The 12,766-nt window shown below is 36.7% G+C and overlaps 1 protein-coding gene across 1 annotated transcript in view; it reads left to right on the top strand.

The window, feature by feature from the left end:
- Positions 1–3,579: 3,579 nt before the first annotated feature.
- MYO16 (myosin XVI) overlaps positions 3,580–12,766 on the top strand; it is a 580,757-nt gene continuing 571,570 nt past the window's right edge. The window contains exon 1 of the mRNA XM_037800457.1: positions 3,580–3,948. Within this exon, the coding sequence (XP_037656385.1) occupies positions 3,921–3,948 (28 nt within the window). The 5' untranslated portion in view covers positions 3,580–3,920. The remainder of the gene's footprint in view (positions 3,949–12,766) is intronic.

Genomic DNA, 12,766 nt, shown 5'->3' with positions numbered 1-12,766 from the left:
AAATACCCCTTAAAAATTATTAGACTAGACACTTGTCCCCAGAAGAGAAGATCTTGAGCCACCCAGCCAGAAGAATTCAATATTTGTGACAGATAATAAAATAAATTTAGTTCCCAGGTATTGTGTGTAGGTCACCTTTGGGTTGAGGTCCCTAAAGAAACATATATTTGCTCTATCAAAGTCTAGGATTTATAAGACCCAACCTATTCCCAGTGCAGAACAAGATTGCCCCTGTCATGGAGATTGAATTTGCATTACCATTTTTTTGTGTGTGATGTATATCCTCATTTGGAATTCACATCCTAAAATAAAATGTATGCAGTGTACCTACACTGCCGGTATTTGCAAAGGTAAGTTTTAATTCTCTCATTTAATTGTGAAAAAAAAACGCAGGAACTAGGAAATGTCTAAGAGTAGCCTGGCATAATGGATGTGTGGGGTATACACACTACAAATAGGAGTCTAATGAAAACATGAAATAGTATCTTACCTGGGAGATTTTGAGGTTATGTAGCATGTAAAAAGCATTTTAAAGAATAGTTAAATAATAAGCAAGTATGTGAGTTTTAAATGAATATCTTTCATTAGGTTCATTCCAATTTATTTTGGCTGGGAAATAAATTAGACTTACTTTTAAAAATCTCGTGTCTAATGATGCTAACATTTAAAAGAAAAAAAACTCACTTTTTTTTTTGGAAACAGCGTGACTAGTGAGCAGCTGCTTGGCGGTTAAAAGAGAAAAAGGAGTTTCTTCATTATTCAAAATTGCTTTTGAAGTATTCTGTGTCACATATTCAGTTAGAACAATAGTTCATTGTAAGAATTCAGAAAAATAATAACATACTTGTGCTTTATTAGTTTGTGAGCTTTCTAGCAATGACCAGCAATCCTTCCTTTCAAATTCACAGATTTAATTTTGTACTTAATGACCATATTATGCAAAATGGATAAATTGCTGACAGTATATCTAAATCATTCTAGTTCTCTTGCAGCTATCATCAATAACTCCGGTATTATTTTTAACGTATAAGTTGGAAAGACTCCCGAATGATCAACGTACTAATGCATGTGATGCCATAACACACTGACTTGAATTTCTTAAGGATGGGCATGGATCAAGAGATTTTAATCAATTCTAAATCACCATTTCTTTCTACTTTATAGAGGGAGCCAGTCTGATAGAGATGAAATTGTTTTCCCTCGGTGTTAGTGCCTACATTAGAAACTAAGTTTTATTTGACAATGGTGAAAAATATAAAGAGATGTTTCCATGCAGTTAAACATCATTCTACTGGTGTTTTGAGCCATGAATATGTAGTGTTCATAGGAAAAAAACAAAACACATGAGAGAACCTCTTAATCTTGTAGGGAAAATTATACATACATATGACTCATGTATCAGAAGCAGATTCTATATCTTTTAACAAATCTAAGAATTATTTTACCAGGATAGCCTTCTTTTACCCTTCAAAGTGCTTTGGATATGCTGTTTTAGTGGTGTCTACATCCTTTCTTATAATTCCTAGCACACTATGCTGTGATAGCAGTGTTAGTTGTCTGTATTTCACCAATTTTATAACCGCTTTGAGGGCAAGAACAGACTCATACTTCCCGTTGCATCTTTAGTAGCACAAAACAAGGACTTGCTAAATATTTATAGAATAAATGAGCAATTTAATAATACATTTTGATAATGAGTCCCTGATGTATGGGGAAAGATGTTAATTTTCACAAAGTAACTTGATAAGGGTTTTTATAGGAGATGGATTGAAATTATTTAAAAAATAGATTTGGGGAGCTCAAATCAATAGTATTTTCAACAATGAGTTTTCCTGGCCAAGCTTCCATCATGCTTGTCTTTTGTGCATTTCTTTTTCCTTTCAAAGAGTGAATGGTGTCGAAGAACAGAATTATCATCCTAAGAATTTTTTTGAATGTGTGCTATAGGGAGGCATGCAATTTTTGAAAACTAAGATATTCAGTTCTTCAATGAAGATATACTGATAGCATGTAGGTGGAAATACCTAAATGGTTAGTATCTTCATCAGAGAGACCTTGGAAACTACACATATAAACTTATAATTACTGTATGCATGTATGAAGGCTGTTATTGAACTAAATGGAGCAAGGATTGCTCTCTATATTGGATAACAGACCTAGATACTTGTTTCTTACACTTTTGTTGGAACATTACAAAACAAAGAATGAAATTTTAAATAATAGATGCTATATTCCTTGCATATAAAGACTGTGTCTTAAGTACATTAGGTGCCTGAAAGCACCTAAAATGGTGACATGCATGACAGTATTTCTCAATAATTAATTGTGGGATGACGAATGAGTACTCAGCATCACTGATGAAAGTGCAAATCCTCATTCTCATTTTTGGGGAAACAAGTTAAAGTGTTGGTAGCAGTTATTTGATACATAGCTAAATATTTTCCTTGTTAATGCTAGTGGTTACTTTTAATTGAACAACTATAATATAAACTTTATTTTTATATAATTTTTTTCTAATTTTTGTAATAATCTCTCAAGATAAGAATTATAATTCCCTCGTATAGATGAAGAAAATACAGCCCTAGGGAGGTTAAATAAGTTGCCCAAGTTGGCGCTCTGATAATTGGTAGAAACTGGATTTGAACTTAAATCTGATCCATCTTGTTCTCCTGTATTATACAACTAAATGGTTAGAATGATTTTTTAGTGAATATTTAAGAGTCATGACTTTTTGTTGTGTAGATTTGAGTTCTAGAATCTTGTTGTCCAATAAAGGTACTACCTTACAGTTTTGCTTAGTAGGGGAATCCAAGACCTAGTCTTCTGCAGTAGAAGCATGTGAATGTTTAACACACTGTTCATGTCTTCTTTCCAATGCCCTTGAAATCTAAAACACAAATTCTGGATTATGTTAACTCGTTTTTAGAAAAGATCAGTATAGAAAAACTGCATCGATTTGCAAATCAAAGATCAATTTGTGTTTATATGTGACTTAAATATGTTCTTCTTTGCTAATATGGCTATTGCATTATGACTATGATTTTAATTTTTGTTGCAATAAACCCATTAAGACCAGAGACTTCTTTCTTTCTAACTCCAATGAAGTGAGACTTACTTCACCTAGTTGTACAGTTAAATTCATTGCAGTCTGCAGAGGTAGTAGAATCCTAAATTTGTAAAGCTGTGCAAACTCAAGGATTTTTTATGGATAATTGAAGTTGTGCATTCTGCACAGAAAGCCAAAAAAATGTGGAAATGTGTTGTGAAATACAACATAGTTTCTTCATTACGAGAGACAGATCAAACAATCTCTTGACGCTAAAAGGTGGTTATTTTGAGCTCCTGCTATCAGTTCCCTATTCACACACAGCAACTGGTGGCAACTAAAAATAATCAGCTTCACCACCAGTTAAAAATCTGGTCACATTTGGCTCGTGGACGATGTGCACAAATAAGATTTAGGATCCCTTGTTCGGTTACTTCTCTTTAGCCCACTCATCAGCTTAGTTTGCTGCCTTTTGAAAGCTATTGAAAAGCCATTAACAGGCAGGACCGGGAGAGCCGCAGTGCAGCACACCTTCGTGCAGGCAGACTGTGGCTGCAAGTGCACATCAATTACATCTGACTGTTCCCGGGACACTGTGGCATTAGGAGCTGTGTCAGTCAAGAGCGCTACAATAGCACGTGCAGAGGTGGCGGCTCAAGACCCCCCTGAGAGATTTATCTTAACTCTAGCTGCTGAATGATAATGAGTTGGAGGCTTTTTGCAAGATCATGGAACAGAACCTTCCTTCAATAATGCACCCCAAGGAAAACTGTTACCTGAGTAAAGGCTCTAAATAATGCATTTCCCGGGGACGACAGTTGTAGCAGAAGAGAATGCTGGAACCGGTAGCAAGATTTCTGTCTGAGATGGAAAGATGTCTCACTACCATTTTATCAAGTGCTGTAAGTAAGCTTGAGATTTTGCTCATGTGGTTATCTTTCTTCTTGAAATACTGTTTTATGCACATCAAAATGAAGACAGGTCTTCAGGTTTGCAACATCCAGATGAGTGCCATAGACCAGTGACTTTGAATGATATTTCACATATTGAATATATTTCCTCTTAAATTCAGGCTCTGAAATAATTCTGGTGTGATCCAAATGCTAATAGTATAGATATCTTTAAAACTTTAGCTTTTCTTCTTAAAAAAAAAAAAGGCACAGAGATACGGCAGTCCCCCAAAAAAGCTGCTCATAGAAAGGAATTTAATAAGGATATTCTGGGTACCAGTGCATATTAATAAAGTGGATAAATAGTAGTTCATTAATAGACGACCAAGGTCATTTAGATATTGTTTTATTCTCAAGTTTTTAATCCTTCAGCCTACATTCAATGTTTAACTTGTGAGCTTGATCTTTAGGGTTATCTTCGTCTGTGAACTTCTGTCCTTGTATCATTCACCTTGCAGTGCTAAAGGACTCCAGGGACATCTGTACCAAATGTGCTACACTAATGCTCATATGGTGAAAAACAGTTTCTCACCAGCTTTTCTGATGGGTTCATCAAGGTTTTCTTTGATGCGTGAATTCTTAGCAGGATTTTCTGAGCTAGATAATAGCTGTATCTAAACCTTCTCTGGTTGGTAATATTGAAGAGGAAGACATATTTATAGCAAAAACAGCTTGCCAGACATGCATTTTTCTCCGGTAGCACTTCTGAAAACTTCTGTACATATATATCACAGTCTTAAAGTGATAGATGGCATTTGTTAAAAATGGTTTTCTCTTAGGGTTAAGATTTTGTTCACAAAGGATATCACAGTAGAAAATTTAAGTAGCATGTTAAAGGAACATGTGTTTTGAATGGATTATGAGTTTTACACTATAGGGGACTGAAAAACTAATGTTTGTTAAGAAGAAAATGTTTACCTTTTTTTTTGGTGAGGAATGTATACAGGAGTTAAAACTCCATGATTAATGAAATAAAAATGCCCTACTTCTAAGCATAGCCAGAAGAGACATGTTTTTAGCATGCAGCACAATTTTAATGCCAAAAATAATTCACTCATCAGCTTGTATGTTTGAAAATTAGCTCTTTAATTAATCAAAATTGGAGATGAGCATATTTAAGCATTAGGAGAAATTTTTTTTGTTTTAATCCTTTTAATTTTAGAGGTTTTTTTTTTTTGAGTGAAATATACATAATATAATATTCTTGACTGGGTTTTGTATTGCTGCTAATGTTTTGCTGCACTAGCAGAATGCCATTATTTTCTCCTTTCTGAGCCTCTGCAGAGGAAATTCCTGAAACCCACTGCACACTTCTGAGAGGAACCTGGGTGCTTGTTAGCAGAGTGAGCACACCTGCTGGAAGACAGGCATGATGCTTGAATAAAAGCACAAGGGGGCTGAGTGACACTGACTTGGGATATCCAGTACGAAACAAAACATGGGACTGTCCCTTTCTCACCTTATATTATTTTTGTTTTATCTGTATTTTTAAATTTGGATTTGGAATTTCCCAAAATTAAAAGAAGCATTAATGTCTATTAAGTGGAAGATTGCAAATTTTGCAATCCACCAGTCTAGGAGATGAAATAAAAATTAATGAATAGTGAAATGTTCCAAATAGTTGGCAAAAATGTTGATGAATATCTCAAAATAATTAGCAAATACTAAATATCCAGCTATGTTCTAAGCTGTCTGCTTAGCACTGTGTAGGAGGTAGAAAATAAATAGGAATATTATCAGATGCTAACTTCTCTGGCAAAATGGGACCATGTGCTAGAGGAGTTCAGAAATCATATTTCATTGTATGCTGAACTAGGCAAGGGATGCTTCATAGGCAGAGTAGGCTTGAGTTGGATCTCAAAGGATAAACAGAATTCAAAAAAAATGTGAGGGCGTTTATGACATCAGAAATTTTGATACGGTTCATAATTCAGAGTTCAATAGTTTTTCCCGATGCATAAGATTTCCTCATACTGTGTTACCTTGTCCCCTACACTGGGGGGTGATCTATTGGCAAAGTTAGTTGGCCCATCTTCTTTATGTCCCATTCCTTCCTCGTGTAGCTCTATTTCTACCAAATGCCTATCTTTTCATTATGACCTTGACTTCTCAGCACATCATGTCCACTTCTGAGACAGGCAGCAACAGAAAGTTCTAGGGCAGGTCAGATACCACGTGAGGATAGAATCACATGTGATCCTAGTGAGAGAGAGGGTGCTCTGTGGCAGAAAGTTGGGCAGCCAGTAAATGAGGCTTTGAGGAATTTTTAATGACTTAGGGAACTACTCATGATTTAATGTTAAACAAAAGAAGCAAATGATGAAAATGCGAGTTCTGTCTTGTAAGTCCGATAATGCGCATGTATATATTTAAAGGCCTAAACCCAAACTCTAGCAGTAATCTCTGATTTATGGAATTATCCGTTACTTTTATTCTGTGTTATAAACTATTCTATATTTTCAAAATTGCCTACAATGGTCATATTTTATTTTTAAGATAAAAAAAGAGCAATTAAAGGCAGTGTAAGAGAGAATATTCAGAGAAAGAAAAGGCCTTTAGATACATTTTACCATAGACATTCCTTTCTGATTCTGTGGGAGCTGACCTAATTCTACAGGTTTCACACATTTTATATAAAAATGTTAGCAACTTGAGTACAAAAATTTATTGTGGAAGCAAAATGTAGCAGGAAATTTCAGAAATGCCACCAAGAAAAGTGCCGATGTTTCGAATATCTATATAATGAAAAAGTGTGTTTGGATAGATCTCTAGTGAGATTCTATCACTGAGACCTATGGCTGCTGAGAGATAACATGCAAATTTGACAAGATCCCTCAACTGAGGTGCAAATAGAAATGAGGAATGGAACCTGGCGGAGTAATGGGATCACAGAATTTTAGTACAGTGTGAAACTTTGCAAATACACTTCCATTTTTACTCTTAACAAACTGGAGCAGTAGCATGAGATCTGCCCCATTAAATCCTTTCACTCATGATTTTGGAATCAAAATCTTGAAATTCCTATGACTGATCTATTTTCCTCCTAGTTCAATCCTTCTCTAAGCATGTGGAGTTGGGGTTGGATTGCTTGCAGAAGGAGGAAGGTTAAAGTTATTTAAAATGAATATTCTCCAGAGACACTAATTCATTTACAGTAATTGTGAATGAATTATAGCAGAAAGCCTGCTATTTTACCTATTAAACAATGTTTACAATATCAAGGTTACCTGCTTTTTTTTTGAAGTCACTTATTCTCATAAATCATACCTCCACTAAAATTCCTTACCCAGTCTACCACCTTGTATTGGTTTAGATGTATTATGTCCCCCAAAACACCATGTTCTTTAATGCAGTCTTGGGGGGCAGACATATTAGTGTTGATTAGGTTGAGTGTTTCCATGGAAATGTGACTCAATCAACTGTGGGCAAGGCTTTGATTGGATAATTTCCATGGAGGTGTTACCCCACCCATTAGGGATGGGTCTGAATTAAATCACTGGAGCCATATAAAAGCTGACAAACAAAAGGACTTCAGGAGCTGCAGCAGACATTTTGAAGACAGCTATCAGAAGCTGACGCAGACATTTTGGAGAAACCCATTTTGAAACACAACCTGGGAGCAAGCCGACACCAGCCACGTGTCTTCCCAGCTAACAGAGGTTTTCCGGATGCCAACAGCCTTTCTCCAGTGACGGTACCCTATTGTTGATGCCTTAGCTTGGACACTTTTATGGCCTTAAAGCTGTAACTTTGTAACCAAATAAACCCCCTTTATAAAAGCCAATACATTTCTGGTATTTTGCATAATGCCAGCATTAACAAACTGGAACAGATTTTGGCATCAGAGAAGTGGGGTGCTGTTCAGTTTGCAAATACCAAACATGTTGGAGCGGCTTTTTAAATGGATAAGGGAAAAATTTTGGCAGAATTGTGAGGAGCTTGATAGAAAAGGCCTAGACAGCTTTGAAAAGGCTGTTGGTAGAAAAATGGACTCTAAAGATACTTCTGACAAGGCCTTAGAAATGATGAATGTGTCATTGCAAACTGGAAGGAAGGCAATCCTTGTTTTAAAGTGGCAGAGAATTTGGCAAAATTGTGCCTGGTGCTAGATGGAAGGCAGAATTTGAAAACGATGAGCTGGGATACTTAGCTGAAAAGATTCTACACTAAATATCAAAAGTGTGGCCTGGCTTCTCCTTGCAGCTTATAGTAAAATGAGAGAGAACAGAGATAAGCTGAGAAATGAACTCCTGGGTACAAAGAAACCAGAAATTGATGATTGGGAAAATTCTGGGCTTCTGAAAAGTGACACCCCAAGGCCTAGAGCCCCACATGAGGATTTAGCCAAACATGGAACCCGACTGCCATTTCAGTACAAGCCAGGATTGGAGATGGGGTTATCCAGAAAGGTTTTGTGGAAAGTCCTATTGTCTGAAGGTTTTGACCCCTGTAAACTTCATGCCAAGCCAATGAGATTTTTTGCGAAATCTATGTAAATGGAGCCATTGCCGGTCTGGACTGGAGGAAATGAAGAAGGAACAAATTGAAGGAAAAATTTCTTCAAAGACAGACCATGGAGCTTGAGGTCTGGAGTCAAGAGGTCTCAGACTGGGAGAACAGAGCAGCCCACACACGTGGAAAGGCTTAATTTGCCCCAGAGGCAGGGCATGGGCCTTCCGCCTTGATGTTCAGGAAGAGTGCTGCCACTCCAGGGCTCAGAGAGGATGGAGCACATTCCTAGGGGATTGGGGAGAGCTTGGCCGCCACCCCAGTGTTTAGAGAGGGGAGAGCCATTGCCCTGGAGAGGCAGGCTGGGTGGCATCCTGATGCTTGAGGAAAATGGGGCCAAAAAGGTGGTCTCCCCAGTGTGTGGATATGTTGGAGCACTCACCCCAGCATTTGGAGAGAAAAGGGTTGCTGTGAAGGCCGTTAGAAAGGGTTGGACTCCTGCTTTCTCAAGTCCCAAGGATAAAACGTCATTCTGTAAATGACTCTCAGACTTTAGAATCTAATGGATTTTGCCCTGTGGGTTTTAGGAACTCTTTTGGTCCTGTTAACTCTGTTTTCCTTTCAGTTTCTCCTTATGGCAATGGGAATATTTATCCTATGATTATCTCTCCTTTGTATATTGGAACCAGATAACTCTTCTAAGTTTCACAGGTCCACAGCCAGAGGGAAATTTTGCTTTAGGACAAGACCACACATGTGACTGATTATGATGGGATCTTGTACTTACCTATTGTTACTGAAACGATTTAAGTTTTTGTGATATTGTGATGGGATGAATGTATTTTGTATATGGAAAGATCATGTCCTTTTGGGGTCCAGGGGGTGGAATGTATTGGTTTGGATGTATTATGTCCCCCAAAATACCATATGCTTTAATGCAATCTTGTGGGGGCAGAAGCATTAGTGTTGATTAGGTTGGAATCCTTTGATTGAGTGTTTCCATGGAGATGTGACTCAATCAGCTGTTGGCAAGACTTTGATTGGATAATTTCCATGGAGGTGTTACCCCACCCATTCAGGATGGGTCTGAATTAAATCTTTGGAGCCATATAAAAGCTGACAAACAGAAGGACCTCAGGAGCTGCAGCTGAGACAGACATTTTGAAGACAGCCTTTGGAAGCTGACACAGCCATTTTGGAGAATGCCATTTTGAAATGCAACCTGGGAGCAAACAGATGCCAGCCACATGCCTTCCCAGCTAACAGAGGTTTTCTGGATGCCAATGGCCTTTCTCCAGTGAAAGTACCCTATTGTTGATGCCTTAGCTTGGAAACTTTCATGGTCTTAAGACTGTAACTTTGTAACCAAATAAACCCCCTTTATAAAAGCCAATCCATTTCTGGTATTTTGCGTAATGGCAGCATTAGCAAACCAGAACACACCTACATGCTGTTGCTGTTCACTTACTCAAGAACTCCCCCTGCAGCAATTCTACAAACTCATTTAAACACCAACTCATTGATCCCACCATCTTCTCACCTTCTCTTAACTCCCTTTTGGCCCATCTAGATACTATGGCTCACCAGTATAATCACTTGGAAAGGCTCTCCACTTCGTTGCCCTGTTTGCCCTCTGATACACTCAGGTGACAAATACCTAAATCAGATTGAACCCAAGTTTCCAATTTGTCTGTCCTTGCACCACAGCTGTTGGATGATCATTGAAAGAGGACGACAGAGCAAAAGCAGACTAATTTCATTTTAATTTTGTGATCATAAGTCTCAGTCATATTGACAATACTCTTCTGCACTCTTACCATGTTCCCTTAGAAGGCCCAATTTCTAATACCTAGAGACTTCCTCCTTCCTCAAATCTCCCACAATGAGAAAATAGATACCTTCGCAGATAAATTCCCTCTTCTTCTTACCATTAAATATACAAAGGTAGCCAATATCTAACTCCATCTTCGCCCTCTTCCATTCTGTAATAGTGAGTTGCACCTCTTGTTTCCAAAGTCAGATGATCTGGATTCTAACCCCTCTCGCCTTCACAGAGGCTTCTGTCCTCTGGTCATCCCCTTTCTCTTCTGCATCATCAATCTCATCTCCATTGTACCATTTCCATCAGGGTAAATGCATGATCTAATATACCCATCTTCAAATAATCAAACTGTCCCTCTTGACCTTATATTCCCTTCTGACCAACACCATTTCTTTTTCTTCATGGTCACATCTCCATTTTTAATCTCGACTTCCTCCATTCTGCCTCTGCTTCGCCGCTCCATTGAATCCACCCTAGTTAAAGCATCTTTATAAGGCAAAATCTACTGGACACTAATCCTCCCTCATGGTAGATAATTTGTCCCCTGCTACTGCCTTTTCCTTTACAAGTCTTTGAGTTTTTCTCCTGCTTTGCTGGCAGCTTTTCCTCAGCCTCTGTTGCTGGCTCCTTCTCTTCAGACTTAAAGATCTCTCATTGACCTCATCCATTCCTAGAGCTTTAAATATCATCCGTATTTTCCCAGTTATGTACCTTTGACCCAGATGTCCCCTTGTGCACTACTTCCCTCTCTCTCAACAACATGGGCTTCTTTTCTGTTTTTCTGGCCAATAAATACATATCTAAGTTATTTTCCTTTTGATAGCTCTGTAATATTCCATAGCATTTATTAAACCATTTATTTATGAAACATTTCCCTTTTTGATAGATGTTACAACATTTTATTTAAGTATTTTGCCTTGTAATACTAGATTACTGAGTCAAATGGCATGTGCAGTTTCAGGTTGCATAGAATCTGCCAGATTCCTTTCCAATAAGCTGTAGCACTTCAGATTCCCACAGTAGAGAATGCTCATCCCTTGCATCTTTGCCAGCCTAGGAAGTTCTCTCTCTTCTCGAATGTTGCCAAATGTATGGCTAAAATATCATTTCTGGCTAGACTCTATTTGATTAATAATTAGGTTTTTATAAAATATATTTGTTGCCCATATCTGTTCTTATCTGCCTTCATTTTCCCTATTAGTTTGTTTATACCTTTTCTTAAAGTTTTATGTAGTCCATTATATAGGAAATACATTTCTATGGGTAAGTGCTGCAGATGGTTTAACTACTCTATTTTTGTCCTCTGTTCCTGTTTGGGGTGAATGTTGGCATCTAATTTTTTACTCATTGTGTAATAAACTATGTCTATTCTTTTTAAATAGATTTTGCTTTAATTTATTACTTTGATTAGTCTATTTTCCTAAAGATAAATGGTTAGTCTTATACATGTTATTCCAGACTTTATTTTTGCATATTAAATAATAATTCTTGTGAAAATTAGGTGTATTTATGGTGTGAGATGGGGATCACGTTTTTTTCTTCCACTTCTATATGCACCATATCCACCGAATTGAAATTCCTATTTGTTGTATTTGAATTCCCACATGTACTCTCATCTATTTCTGGTTTCTCTTAAGTTACACTGATCCATTTGTCTAGCCCAAAGCCACACTGTTTTGGTTACTGTGGCTTTATAATAAGTTTTAATATTATATTATCAGGCAAGTTCCCTCTGATTAAATTTTTCATGTTTTTCTTAGGTATTCTCAAATATTTCCCTCTCTGTTCAATATTAAAATAATTCCAACTGGTGTTAAATGAAAAAAATACCTCAAATAAGGTTTTTAGACATTTACTAAACAATTTAAATATAATAATACATTAGAATAAAATGCTTAGTAAATATGTTTTTCCAAATAAACTAGTTTCAATACATCGCACAGCTGCTCAAAACTAATACTTATCTTTATAACGGTATATCTATAATTATAAGGCTATGTTATTATTTTTAGAAACACAATTTTATTAAATGGTAGAGAAAACATTAAATGAAGTTCTTATGCTAACAATAAGTCTAGGCCTTAAAAGTATAATTCAATTAATAAAATGATAAAAATCATGAAATATACTGCTAAAGATAAATCTTTAACTTCATATATCTATATAAATATCTATATCCGTATCTATAACCATATCCAAATCCATCTCAATCTCCATATCCATATCTATAACCTTGTTGTCATCAGATATGAAATAAAGAAACAGAGTTGAAGACTATGTATAAAATGACAAAGTTACTATAGCTTATGTCTGTTGTTCAGCTTTCATATATTTGACTCAGCTTTCATATATGTGACTTTTATACAGATTTTCAGGAAGGTCATGGACCTCTTATGTCCTCCTGGTCAAAGAGATCTTTGTGTCTTGTTACAGTGCTGACATTGCCATTATTAAACAATCATCATTATGTCTGAAGGGTTCCACACTTTTACTTGACTT

Source organism: Choloepus didactylus, chromosome 12 (assembly GCF_015220235.1).
Source record: "Choloepus didactylus isolate mChoDid1 chromosome 12, mChoDid1.pri, whole genome shotgun sequence".
Lineage (NCBI taxonomy): Eukaryota > Metazoa > Chordata > Mammalia > Pilosa > Megalonychidae > Choloepus > Choloepus didactylus.
Note: the sequence above shows the minus strand (reverse complement) of the source record. Positions and strands in the feature narration are given on the sequence as shown.